Source organism: Oryzias latipes, chromosome 2 (assembly GCF_053564925.1).
Source record: "Oryzias latipes strain Hd-rR chromosome 2, Olatipes_Hd-rR_3.1".
Taxonomy (NCBI): domain Eukaryota; kingdom Metazoa; phylum Chordata; class Actinopteri; order Beloniformes; family Adrianichthyidae; genus Oryzias; species Oryzias latipes.
The window spans coordinates 32715800-32730805 of NC_136238.1; the positions used below are offsets into that span (position 1 = coordinate 32715800).

At 39.5% G+C, this 15006-nt stretch overlaps 1 protein-coding gene across 6 annotated transcripts in view; it reads left to right on the forward strand.

The window, feature by feature from the left end:
- Nucleotides 1-15006, forward strand: part of LOC144981319 (uncharacterized) — a 75400-nt gene that overhangs the window by 49306 nt on the left and 11088 nt on the right. For 4 of the 6 annotated variants that reach the window (XM_078934946.1, XM_078934953.1, XM_078934957.1 and 1 more), the window contains one exon: nt 1471-4812. The exons of 1 other annotated variant lie outside the window; for it this stretch is intronic. In XM_078934946.1, coding sequence (XP_078791072.1) covers nt 1471-3413 — 1943 coding nt within the window. In that variant the 3' untranslated portion in view covers nt 3414-4812. Of the gene's footprint in view, nt 1-1470; nt 4813-15006 lie in introns of those variants that run through there. One more of the 6 variants, XR_013650642.1, reaches the window with a different exon arrangement.

Below are 15006 nucleotides of genomic sequence, written 5' to 3' on the forward strand. Positions count from 1 at the left end.
AAATCATTCGCACATGCGCAGCAGTGTTTTTAAAAACCGGAAGCGAAACTTAGTTCCGCCGAGTGGCTACACACATAGATACGTCAGCTCGGTAATATACAAGATGATCTCCTAAACGTGCTTTTATTAAAGTTACGGTTATTATGAAGCGCCTGTTCACGCATCATTTTAACTTTAATCCGTGTAGTCAGTGCTTTTTCTGTTGAAAAACGGAGCCGGAAGCCAGGATTAGCAGTATGCTAACATGGGCTAACAACATTAGCATGAACATAAATCCATGCGTGAAACGCTACAATCTGCATCTTGGCTGCACGTAAATATGTGGGAATAACATCAGCCTTTATTTTGTCGGGACACGACTGGAAACACAAATGTTTGAACGGTTTCTAAGGACTGAGCGGCCTTTCTGCGTCGAAGCTTACACACTGCGTTAGCTAGCGCTCCGAGCTCTGCTCCGAGCTCTGCTCCGACACACACTTTTACCGGGAGACCCGCTTCTCCTACATTCCGGTTGCTCGTTCACGTAGAGCTGCGGGACGGATCACAGTCCTAAATCTCCCACACGTAACAAAGCATCCTTACTTCCCCTAAAACACAAAACTGTAAGTCCGTCTGCTCTGCTAGAGACACAGTCGCTTGCTCCACCGGTCTAATCAAACGCAGGACCGGACCACTTCTTTTCTACTTTGTTTATTTGATTTTTTTTAAAGTCACTTCCCTCAGTTTAGACTGGATCATCGAGGATGAGTCATTATTCGGGAAATAAAATAAATAAAGTAATAAAGTAAAATGACGAATGGCAATTATATAAGAATGAAAAATTAAAAATACCCCACCACCACCACCGATATCATTGTCCATCCCGATGGTTGACTGCAAACATCGTCAACTGCCAATTTAGGGGACATCGCCCAACCCTAGTCTGCCCTCTTGTGGTGAATTTAATACGCTGTACCATTGACACCCAAGTGTAATTACCTTTTTTCCTTCAGATTGTTCCAGAAACCCTGAAACAATATGTTTCCAAGCAAAGTACAGCTGGTTTGATAACGATCATTTAGGATTTTTTGAGGGCCACAAAAATGTTCCTGCAGGTCGCCATTGGACCCCGGGCCACACTTTGAGAACTGTTGGTCTAGAGTCCTGCCTAAGGGACTCAACCACCACTGAGCGTCTGACTCCCCCCATAAGAGATAGGGTAGGGAAAACAAGATCAATGACCACCACCTTATGACTGTAAACGAGGAGTGTGTCAGTGTGGGGACTGTGTGTTTATTAAAATATAGTCTGTAAACTTTTTTGAAAACTTATACGTTTCTTTAATTAGGTGTTTGACCTACTGAAGACTGAAAGACTGACCTCACCTACATCTTAACTGTGAAAGGGAACTAAGACAGGCTATTTCTTGACAATACACAAAGACCTTTAAAAGTATTAAAGGTCTCCTTTTTTGTCTTTTTGTCCCTGCAGTCCTCCCTCAGCATTATGCAAGTGAAGAGGATCTGTGCAACCAACAGAGCACTTTAAGAATGGAACAGGGGGAAACAAAGCCTTGTCAAATTAAAGAGGAACATGGAGAACCAAAACCTCCACAGATTAAAGAGGAACATGAAGAACAAGAACCTTCAGAGATTAAAGAGGAACTGCAGGAACCAGATACCCAACAAATTAAAGGGGGACTGCAGGAACCAGAACCTCTACAGATTAAAGAGGAACAAGTAGAACAACAACTTCCACAGATTAAAGATGAGCTCTTCAGTCAGGAGGAAGATCAGCTTGATCTGAAGCAGGAGACTGATACCTTGATGGAGATTCCTACTTATGAGGAAGATGAGAACAGTAAAGCAGATCTAAAGAATCAGCAGAGCTTTAATGTAACTGATAGTCAGGATGAAGAAGGAAACCAACATGAAGAATCAACATCAACTACAGATGAAGGGACAGAATCAACATCAACTACAGATGAAGACACAGACCCACAGAACAGAGATCTGAAGAAGAGTTTTAGTTATTTATCTCATCTCAAAACACACATGAGAACTCATACAGGAGAGAAGCCTTTTTCTTGTAAAGTATGTAAAAAAGATTTTCGTTATTTATCGCATCTCAAAAGACACATGAGAACTCACACAGGAGAGGAGCCTTTTTCTTGTAAAGAATGTGATAAAAGTTTTAGTAGTGCATCTAATCTCACAACACACATAAGAAGTCACACAGGAGAAACCCGTTTTTCCTGCAAAGAATGTGACAAAGGTTTTACTTATATTTATGATCTCAAAGTACACATGAGAACTCACACAGGAGAAAAGCCTTTTTCTTGTAAAGAATGTGATAAAAGTTTTAGTACTGCATCTAATCTCACAACACATATGAGAACTCACACAGGAGAGAAGCCTTTTTCTTGTAAAGAATGTGATAAAAGTTTTAGTTGTGTATCTTATCTCACAACACACATGAGAACTCACACAGGCGAAAAGCCTTTTTCTTGTAAAGAATGTAAAAAAAGTTTTAATCAAATATCTCATCTCAAAACACACATGAGAACTCACACAGGAGAAAAGCCTTTTTCTTGTAAAGAATGTGATAAAAGTTTTACTTGTTTATCTAATCTCACAACACACATGAGAACTCATACAGGAGAGAAGCCTTTTTCTTGTAAAGAATGTGATAAACGTTTTAGTCATGTATCTGATCTTAAAAAACACATGAGAACTCACACAGGAGAGAAGCCTTTTTCTTGTAAAGAATGTGATAAAAGTTTTAGTTTTGCATCTAATCTCACAACACATATGAGAACTCACACAGGCGAAAAGCCTTTTTCTTGTAAAGAATGTAAAAAAAGTTTTAATCAAATATCTCATCTCAAAAGACACATGAGATCTCACACAGGAGAAAAGCCTTTTTCTCATAAAGAATGTGATAAAAGTTTTACTTGTTTATCTAATCTCACAACACACATGAGAACTCATACAGGAGAGAAGCCTTTTTCTTGTAAAGAATGTGATAAACGTTTTAGTCATGTATCTGATCTTAAAAAACACATGAGAACTCACACAGGAGAGAAGCCTTTTTCTTGTAAAGAATGTGATAAAAATTTTAGTTTTGCATCTAATCTCACAACACATATGAGAACTCACACAGGCGAAAAGCCTTTTTCTTGTAAAGAATGTAAAAAAAGTTTTAATCAAATATCTCATCTCAAAAGACACATGAGAACTCATACAGGAGAGAAGCCTTTTTCTTGTGTAGAATGTGATAAACGTTTTAGTCATGTATCTGATCTTAAAAAACACATGAGAACTCACACAGGAGAGAAGCCTTTTTCGTGTAAAGAATGTGAAAAAAGTTTTCGTTTGTCATCTCATGTCAAAAGACACATGAGAACTCACAGGAGAGAAACCTTTTCTTTGTAAACAATATAAAACAAGTTTTTATGATGTATTTAGTCTCAAATGACCCTTTTTTGTGTAAAGTATGTAATAAAAGTTTTAGTTATGTAGTTGACCTTAAAACAAGAGGACGCATGCAGAAGAGAAACTGGTCAGCTATCAAAGCAGCCTGATCTTTCATTAGATGTACATAGGCTGATGGCCTCCAGACCACATTGATGCAGTTACTCGGTAATAAGGAGGCAGAACTGATTATTGGATGCATTGAAGTGAACAGTTTTTCTGAAATCTGACATGAGTCTTGAAAACATTTTTTTCTGATTCTGTGACAATATTTTTAGGTGTTTGTCATCTATACGCCACTGTGATCACATATCTCAAATAAGGGATTGTGTATTGATTCTAAACATAATGGAGTTTCACTTTTTAAGATATTTAACTTCATGAAATTAATAGATTTGATTTTTAGAGAAATGTTGATAATGTTCCATTTTTGTTGGTTGATATTTCTTAGTAGATTTTTGTACTTTTGTGATATTGTTAAACGTTTTTGAGTTATACATTGTGGTTGTTTTTTATGTAAGGGACACTGACAGACTCAGTGTGCATTTTTCTACACCGTGGAAGTGTGTTGCCTTGCTTCTGTAAAATGTGTTCATTTCTCTTAACGCACATTTTGAAGACCATTAACCTGCTTATTCCATGGCCACTTGCAAAAAGAATAACTATTCAATTAGTTTTTGGTAGTTTATTGTTGTTTTTTTTTGTATTTAAATTGTGTCACAAAAAGGGGACTATTTGTTACATGATGTGCTAAACTGATTTTGGCTACAGCAGCAAACAAAAATGTGGTAAATGAAGCATCAGTTCAGAGATAAAGTTCGCATCTTACCCCTAATTTTTGTCCAGATGAGGAAGCTAAAGGTGGTGGTAAAGATGCCAGTGCAGTTATATAGAACATTAAATCTATGTGACCGGAACTTCATTTTTAGGCCTGCGGTTATGACTGGATTATCACTTTTAATTCTACACCCAGCAGCCAATCAGAATCAAGTATTTACCCAGACAGTGGTATAAGCTAAAATAATGTTGTGTAAGTCTGTGTTACCATGGCGAAACTAAAATTATTCTATACATCTCTAAATCTAACACTATGTGGTTCGTGAACATTTCAATATTGTTTTAAATATAAAAAATATATAGTTTATATTTTGTTTAGTCTTCCAAGCAAATAAAAGTTTAGTGAAGAAAGAATTAAGTAAAAATGTATTCAGGAAGAGGCGGATAAAGAGCCAGAATGGTGTTTGTGTCTGGGGTTCTTGTGATTCATGTTTTCTAGTAGACATTAGAACTGTTCCTCTGTTCTTTTTGGTTCTCATTGTTCTGTTCCAATCTGTGAAGAATAAAGTGGACATGAACATCAGTCAGAAGTGTGAAGTCTTTCCAACAGTGTGGGTTTCTGCTGTTTGTTGGTTCTCTGCAGGTTCCAAAGCTGGACTCCCCAGGTCCAGTTCTGACTGCTGAACTCAGGACTGAGTTCTGAGTTTTTGTATTCTGCATAGAAATTTGTTTGTTTTTCTATAGTGTTGATGTTCTTCCACTTGTTTTTGTCCAATTCTGACCTCTACAGGAAGTCTGCACAGGTGCAGACAAAGACAGAAACCAAAGGAGGACCCACTGATTGTTTAAGTGATCTGGACCGAGCCAGTGTGATGTTTCCCATAAAAAATTTCTTACTTTCAGCTCCAACCAAAAGAAGTCAATTCAGCTGCCATTTTCCTGATGCATATGGATGGAGCCAGATGACAACAGTTAACATATGATTTGTCTGAGTCAACATTTCAATGTCAACTACTGTCACAAATCAGGATTAAGTTTGTTGGAAGTCTACACCCCTTGCACTAAAAATGTGCTCGGGAGAATCAGGATGGACGCCATCTCTCCGCATGAGACCGGACTTCCCCCCAAAAGGCACTCCAATTATCCACAAAACCAACGCCGTTGTCTGGGCACCATCTAGAAAGCCAGCGGTTAAATGAAGAAAAGTGGCTGTACATTTCATCATTGACTAAGTTCGGCAGGGGACCAGAGAAAATTACAGTGTCTGACATCGACTTAACAAGTTTACACACTGAAGCTACGTTTAACTTAACCACCTCTGATTGTCTCCGTCGGGCATCATTACCGCCTGCGTGAATCACGACTCGACGGAACCTGGACTTACTCTGAGCTAACATCCTAAGGTTCCCCTCGATTTCACCAACTCTGGCCCCCGGATAACAACTTAATGTCCACAAACATACAATCGCAGATGGAGCTTGATGAAATACTTTAGAATGTGGTGTTTAGAAAAAAACTGCTTTATTATAGTCTTATTAATTTCAAAAAATTTAATCATTTTCATTGTATTTTTACCCTTTAGTTTAACATTTCTACAGACGTTCCTGACATTAACTTTTTCTTTTTTTTAATTTCATGTGTTTTAACTTTTTGTAATGAAAATTTGATCTGCCACCTGGATGTTTATATTTATAGTTTTGTCTGCTTTGAATTGTGTTATTTAAGCTAAATCAATCTATAAATATGACGACCGATCTTCAGCTCCAACTCCCACAAACACCGCCATCCTCTTCACTGCAGCTCCGATCGATCATCTGCTAGTCTCACAATCACAGCAATCCAAGTTGTCTTTCCGTTCAACACTTCTTCACTCATTTACGACACTTTGGAAAATGCTGAGAGTTCCCACGCGAACCACGCATCGTCCTTTCTGTCCAAAAACCTCACAAACGTCCCCAAAAAACACCACCTTCCTCTCAACACAAGCTAACGCTGCTAGCCTGCTAATTAACTAACGCTGCTAGCGCCTGGTGCTTTTTACTTCCGGGTCACGTGCAGAAACTTTATTTAAAAAGAAACGTATAAACTGCTTAAAAGAACCTCAATATGTTCTAAAAAGCTTCAAATGTTTTTTAAACAGTTTTACTTCAGGAGATAATAAAGAAAAGAAAATCAAAATGGAAAAAATGTATCGAAGAAAACGTTTAGAGAGCTGTTGTGACGTCATCACACTGTGTCCCATTCCAATGTTCAGATTTGACTACAAAACGCATATGAGACTAACTAAACCTGATCTCATTCATGTATTGTATTTCCAAACTACAGTAATGAAAAAAAAATTCTTAAGTAAACAAGTAAGATAAAAATAAAAAATTTCAAGCAAAAAAGATCCTAAAAAACTGTTTCTAAAGAGAATAATTACGACTATAAATAAACATTAAATTGGCTAGTTAATAACAAAGACAAGCAATAGTTAAGAAATTCTTATTACAGTGAAAAAACAATAGAGAAATTTACTTAATTTTACGGAGCCCGTGTCCTGACATTAAGATATTAAAATATATCTTGTTCCCACAGATTCACGTCATAAGTCATTCACGCGGATGTGCTCTCTGTACGCCGGCAAAAGCCGCTTTCAGCGGTAACTTCCGTGTCTCTGTGACCCATATTCGTTCAAAAAAGGAACATGAAAAACAAAAATGATCACTTTATTACCGTCTCAATGAATATAAGAAAAATATCAAAAGATTTATGATAACTAGGCTGCTTTGTCATACGATAACTCCTGCAAGCTACTACTAGCGCCGCCGCAGAGCTCTTTGATGTATGCCGGCATTTGGGCAACTGGCTGGTCGGTTGACAGACAGCTGATATTGTAGTTTAGGGTCGAATAAGAATAATAATATTCAGGACTTGTCTTTTATTAACTTTAGCAGTCAGTTGCTTTACATTCGAAGGCTATAAGGATACATGCTAACTGACTAGCCGATCATTTATCCTGTTATTAATTTACGTCATATTTACAGCAGATACCTTCACATTTCTGTCTGTCTGAGTCTCATTACATTGCATTGAAGATACGGAGGATGTTTAGAGAACAGATTTATTTATTTTAAAAAGCACAAATGCATCCATCGTATTCACGTTCATGCACATGATCTGGTACGCCCTCCGTCATCTTGCGGCAAAAGCCGCTTCCTGCCGCTACTTCCGTGTCTCTGTGAGCATTTAATAGGGGTAAAAATTAAAGCAAGAATGATCGATCTGTTATTGTCTCGATGAAAATCTGAAAAATATCATATTAACCTTGCTGCTTTGCCTAATGCACTTACCTTTAGCTCGCAGCATAACAACAATAGCAGTACGTCACGTTTCCCAGCATGCTTTGCAGCCAATCATTGGTCTTGTTGTAAAACCTTGGTTACAGGGAAACAGTGATTGGCCAATGATTGGCGATGACGGAGGGCGTACCAGATCATGTGAACGTGAATACGATGGATGAACAGCCGCATAGACAGCCAAATGCAGCATCACAGGAGGGGACCGCTCCACCACAGCTAAGCGGTTCTTGTCCTCATCCAAACCCCAGTTGTTGCCAGTTGTTCCCGTTTCTGAAACATGGATTTATTTCTGGAAGACTCAATTTTTCTCCCTAAATGTTGGATTCAGTCTGAATTCCAGTCCCACTCCCAGCATTCCTGCTCCTCTTTAGCTCCTCCTCTTCCTCCTGATCAAAGTTTGAAGCCCAGAGCCAAAAGTGCGTCTGCAGCTGCTTCTGCTCCAGCAGCCGCTCCCTCTGCTCCTCCTGCCTCTCCTCCTCTGGGAGCTCCTGCATCCTCCTGCGCTCCTCCCTGTCCTCCAGCATCATCAGGAGGCTTTCAAAAGGCTTTCTGGAATGTTCCAAAGCAGAAACCTTCATCATTTGAAGATGGAGGAAGACTCCAACACTGACAGACAGACAGACAGGAAGTCTCCTGGTTTTTCTGCTTCAGGAGGTTTTTGGGAAACTGCAGAGTTTTCTTTGTGGAGCTAAAGAGCTGCTGTCAGTCTGCTGACAGTCTACCAGCTGTCCCCAACTTACCCCCTTCCTCATATAATCTCATATTAGGGTGAGGGGGTTGGGGGTTTAGCCTGTGATGCACCTGGGGGGGGGGCTACTTGGCAGTGGTCCCCCTCCCATGGCTGCTAGAATGTCCACAACCACATACCCATTCACTCTCACACTCACACCTAGGGACAATTTAGAGTGACCAATTAACCTATGCAGCATGTTTTTGGACGGTGGGAGAAGCTGGATACCCCGGAGAGAACCCGCGCATGCAACAAGAACATGCAAACTCCATATAGAAAGGTCCCCCGTTGTTGTTCTGTTTCAGGTCCCCCAGCCGGGATTTGAACCAGGGGCCTTCTTGCTGTGAGGCAAGAGTGCTAACCACTGTGCATAGGGCCACTAGAATTCAACAGCAAAAATAAAAACACTAAATTACAATAAATAAAAGACTGACGTGTCCAAGAGGCGTAGTAGAGTCTATCAGACTACGTTCACACTGCACGAATTAATGCTCAATTCCGATTTTTTTTTTCCAGATTTTTTTGCAAGGCCGTTCACATTTCCAATTAAATACGAACTTTGGTGATCTTCTGTGTGACCGTGAAATGACCCATAAGTGACCCACATGCGCAGAAGAATCCTCAACGGTGAAGAAGGCATTGGAGCCAGGATTGTCTGTACTAGAGGGCTGCATTGGGATCGGGTCCGGTGGGACCTAACGCAAATCTCGCCGGAGCGCGCGGTTGGAATTTTGCTGCGGGCGGGAATGGGCACCCAAAAAAAAACAGCGGGATATAGGGATGTTGCCTTGCAACATGATGGAAAACATGTCAATAGACGATGTAGAAAACAACCTCAAACAAGGTATTTACAGCATAACCCTTGGTCCGCAGACCGAGGTACCGGGCCGCACAGAAAAAATAAAATAACTTACATGACTTCCGTTTTATTTATTCCGGAATCTGAAAGATGTTTTATTTAGACAAATTGCCCGATTCTCTGTTACATCCCTCTATGTTACTCTTGACGCAGGTCAATTTGCTCGTCTCAGTCACGTGATAGGATACCGCTAAAATAAAACCCAGGAACTAGCTAAATGAAAATAAAACAAACGTCTTTGGAAAGTTTCTTTGCCAAGTGGAAAAGGCCCAGCCAGCAGTGTTGGTGTTAGTGTCGCTTGCACGTTTGGTCTGCTGTCAGAGTTCCACAGGCTGCAGGGGTTACTGTGGGAGCTGGCATCACAGGGAATTAAATCAATCCCCTTTGCCTGCTTTGGTCAAAATAGGGTTGAGCATGGGTGTTTTTTTTGCCTACGGGTCCTTTCATCAGCAGTTATGTTGTTTCAACCTTAGTTATTTCTTCCTGTTGTGTTTACTTCTTTTTAGCACCATGATTGTGGGAAGGGGAGAAGATGATGACACCTGTGCGATGTACAATGTATAGCGTGTCAAAATCAAAGTGCAGAGTAGGTCTTATCACATGTCTCTGCCTTTATTGCAGCATTGTTGCAGAGTGTGTCCGCCACATAGAACATACCGGTCCGTGAGAATTTTGCCAGACATCAAACCGGTCCGTGGCGCAATAAAGGTTGGGGACCGCTGATTTACAGCACAAAAGCTGAGCAAGGAAAGTTTGACTTTTGGAGAAGTTTCTCAATTGTTTTTTTTTTTTTTTTACATCCAGGCCAGAGAAACAAAAACAAAATAAAATAACACTCCTTGAATCTCTTTAATAATATCAATACAAATTCGTTTTTTTTTTCCTGCGGGACAGAAGAAGACACAAAATCAATGCATCTCTAATATTGTGCCGGAATAAATTTTCAGAGTTTTGCGGGTGCGGACGGGAGTGGACATACATATTGCGGGAGTGTAACACATACGTTGCAGGAGCTTCCCTTCCACTGACTGGTCTCAGCATCATCGTCCGCCGTGGTTGATGTTTATGTTCTCGTTCCAGCCTACTTCAACGCAGAATGATTACGTCTGTAAGTACGGTGGCCGAGAGGTGCAAGACACGCTTACATTTAAGATACAGCAACAGCAAATCCCAGTACACATGAACAAATCATGAAACACAACAGCAAATACTGAAACACAACAGCAAATCACGAAACACAACAGCGAATACTGAAACACAACAGCAAATCATGAAACACAACAGCAAATCACGAAACACAACAGCAAATCACGAAACACAACAGCAAATCACGAAACACAACAGCAAATCATGAAACACAACTGCAAATCATGAAACATAACAGCAAATCATGAAACACAACAGCAAATACTGAAACACAACAGCAAATCACGAAACACAACAGCAAATCATGAAACACAACAGCAAATCACGAAACACAATAGCAAATACTAAAACACAACAGCAAATACGGAAACACAACAGCAAATCATGAAACACAACAGCAAATACTGAAACACAACAGCAACTCATGAAACACAACAGCAAATACTGAAACACAACTGCAAATCACGAAACACAACAGCAAATACCGCAACACAACAGCAAATACTGAAACACAACTGCAAATCACGAAACACAACAGCAAATACTGAAACACAACAGCAAATCACGAAACACAATAGCAAATACTGAAACACAACAGCAAACCACGGAACACATGACAGAGATGAAAACTAACAAATACTGAATTACAAAAACAATCTCGATACAAATGAAAAAATACAGAAACACAAAAAGGAAAGCGGAGAAACGGCGTCTAACAGAAACGGAACGTCCTGAGTCCCAGAAGTGACGTAACATAGAACTAATTGTGTATTATTTTTTACATTTCCCTATTACTGTCTTTTTTATGTGGACATTTTCAATACTTGAGACAGTCCAAAAGCATTTCTTCAATTGTATTACTACAATAAAAATTACAACAACGTTTAAGAAGGTAAAGTTTTTGCTTTTCCGGTATTAAGGGTATTCCCTCTCCGTTAAGACCACTCTAGCAAGAATGCTTCAGGACTGTTTCATGTATTTAAAATGTCCACATAAAGAAAACAGTAATTAATAACATTTAAAAAATCATACACAATTAGTTTGCTGTTGTGTTTCAGTATTTGCTGTTGTGTTTCGTGATTTGCTGTTTTGTTTCATGATTTGCTGTTGTGTTTCATGATTTCATGTTGTGTTTCAGTTCTTGCTGTTGTATTTCGTGATTTTCTGTTGTGTTTCAGTATTTGCTGTTGTGTTTCGTGATTTGCTGTTGTGTTTCATGATTTGCTGTTGTGTTTCCGTATTTGCTGTTGTGTTCATGATTTGCTGTTGTGTTTCAGTATTTGCTGTTGTGTTTCAGTATTTGCTGTTGTGTTTCGTGATTTGCTGTTGTGTCTCATGATTTGCTGTTGTTTCAGTATTTGCTGTTGTGTTTCGTGATTTGCTGTTGTGTTTCCGTATTTGCTGTTGTGTTTCATGATTTGATGTTGTGTTTCGTGATTTGCTGTTGTGTTTCGTGATTTGCTGTTGTGTTTCGTGATTTGCTGTTGTGTTTCATGATTTGCTGTTGTGTTTCAGTATTCGCTGTTGTGTTTCGTGATTTGCTGTTGTGTTTCAGTATTTGCTGTTGTGTTTCATGATTTGTTCATGTGTACTGGGATTTGCTGTTGCTGAATCTTAAATGTAAGCGTGTTTTGCACCTCCCGGCCACCGTAAGTAAGGTATCAATGACATACGGGTCGGATAGATGTGGCCTGGCCGTTCAGACAGAGGTCGCATTTGAAAAGATCGGATACGAATGGGATTCAGGACCACATACCCAAGGGCAAAAAAATCGGACGTTTCGGTCGTTTCAGCCTGCAGTGTGAACATAGCCTTAGGAGGAAAGATCTGTAAAAAGCGTTTCTTTGAGCAGCGAGGGGGTTTCAGTCTCTGACTAAAGGAGCAGCTCAGTGTCCCCACGGTTTCATGCAGAAGATTATGATGATGAAGAGGATTGTCCATGAGGGATTCCAGTTACAGTTTCAGTTTAGAGACCCTCAAAGCTTAAACAGTCTTTTTTTAAACTTGTCCTGTCAAACAGCTGAACTGGCAGATCAGAACTGAAGGTATCTTCTGTTAGACAGATTTTACTGTTACAATAGAGGTTTATGGATCCTCAGATGAACAGAGTGTATTTGTATAAACCCCTTTTGTATTTTTTAGTTAAAATAATTCGATTTATATGCATTCCTTGTTAGACTGGACTGAAAAGGAAAAGAAGAGAGAGACAGAGAGTGGGATGTTAGAGATGGTGGATGAGGGGAAAAACAGTCTTCTTTTTATCACAGCTGCTTGTTGACTGCAAACTGAAGAATTTAGGGGATTTCTTGTATGTGGTGGGAGGAGGAGGAGGAGGAGGAGAAGTTCTTCCCAAGCTTTGAAGAACCAGCAAAGAGAAAGATGAGTTTGACCGAGGAGAAAGAGATACGAAAGTTACTCCTGATTTCTTCTTCCATTCCGGTGAGTCTTTGTAGTTTTCTGTCGTCTTCTCGTGATGAAGGTGTTGTGTCAAAATATTAAAAATCACTTCCTAAAAGCAAAAATGCTAAAATAGGTCTAGGTTGTTCTCTGATCTTCTGGGATTTACTGATCCCTGTGTGTAACTGAAGCAGAGGAGAAAAAAGCTGTAAACAACATGGGAAGTTTGAACTGTTGTAGCGTTTCAGTCAATAAAGTTTTCTGACTTCAACTGTTGCAGTTCTTGATGTGATGCAGTCAGTGAGCTGTAGAATGATGACAGCTGTTTCCTCTATGTGCTACTCAAAGGCTGTGCACTGATTATTATGGTCTGGATCTGATGCATCACCCTTTTCTGCAGAATCAGCTGCAGACTGGAAGCTTAAGCAGACATGTTCATCATTAGAAGGAAAACTCAGCTTTTTAACAGAAAAGATTTCTGCAGATAAATCTGATTACTGTTGCACTGAAACAAAAAACTGTTTCCATGGTGACAAACATTGAGACTCAAAATCTGTAAAACAAAATAAAAAACTCCTTAAAATTTGGCTGTATAACAAACCAATCCCTTTATGTCAACTTCAACAAATGTGTATTTTACCATATTAGTGAAGTTCCATCTGAGCTGAAATATTTGTTTTTTTGTTTATGTGATGTGAAAGTCTTCGTCTTCTTTCTCAGAAAATCTTTTTTACGTAACCTTGAACCTTTTTAGGAAAACACCATTCCAGGAGTTTGTTTGACAAGGTTAGACTCCAGAGTTAAAAAACAGTCTTTTTCATCAAGCTGCTGTTGGTGACTTGTTGACCTCTGCTGCTGCTTCTGCATGTAGAAACCTGCAAAAGCAGAGCTTTGGTTTGTTTGCTGATCCCATATCAGTAACTGAAGTATGTGAGAAAATCTTTTTCATCAAGCTGCTGTTGGTGACGTAATGACTGCAGATTTTTGCTGCTCCTGCATGTAGAAACTTGCACAGAGAGAAACTCTGCTGAAGAATCTGGACATGTTCCGACCTACCGGGGACAAGATGTCTGTTAGATAACTCACAGACATCAATAATAGATGTCTACTGGACATCCAGAGACCATTATATTTTGCCTCTCCATTAGATGTCTACCAACAGTGCAGGAGCAACTCCAGGATTTTTCCCTGCAGTAGCTTAGGGGTTGCTGAGTGACTGTAATATAATAGGAGTTGCTCTTTCATTTTGATGTAACATTACATTTCTAAGGAGGAAAGTAACATGAAAGCAGATTCATTCGATAATACATGATTTTAGTTTATTGTCTTGTCAATAGATTGCCCTTTTTTAACCGTGTTAACAGTCAAAGTCAGACGTAAAAAATGTTGACTTGTGGTCATTTATTTAAGAGAAGCTGTTGGGGGTCCATGGGGGTTGGGTCATAGCAGGCTGGGTCCTACTATAAACCGTAAAAAGACATGGACAAAGCCAGCTGGGACATCCCCTATATAAAATGCCTTATTTCAGGATCCAATGAAATGAAGCCAATTTAGTCGACATTTCTCCGCACTGCAGGCAACGCCATTTGGAGCCAGTTGACAGAGATTGGCCCAAGTCACTCTGAGTAACGTTTCGGGGGCAACTACTGTCGACATCCTTTCACTGAAAACAGCTCAGGAAAATCTGTCAATCAAACAATCGGGTGGGGGCCACATTCTTATGCCTGATGCCTCCATAAAAGACTGATCAGTTTATGACTTGAATAACTGATGATAAAGACAAGAATTTCATGAAAAAAATGGGATTATCAAGAACTTTAAAAAAAAGACACCAGAGCAAGAATGTTTATTCTAACAAATAGAATGACTGAGTAATAGCTGCAATTGCTGTTTGTTTCTCTACAGAATCAATGGGATTTTGGCTTCTTGTAGCCAGCAGGTATTTCCTGTTTGAAACTTGAGGGGGGGGGGTCACGCAGTCCAGCAATATACAATTTATGGACCCTACCCGCTTTGGCTGCCTCTCCTTTGCTGCGCTGTGAATTTGCTGCTTGCCGCCTGTCCAAAAATGTTTTCATAAGCCTGACGCCCTGTCTGTATGTACCACCATATGATTTAAGCCTGATCGCTACATGAGCGTTGTTTGTGTATATCTCATTTACAATGCACGAAAGACACAGAGGACTTGTAGAGATCAGAATTAGTTGTTTACAAAAGCTTTACAAAAACATCAGTAATCAGAATCAGAAATCCTTTAATGTCATTGTTACACAAGAAGTTTGTGATAACAAAAATACTGGCACT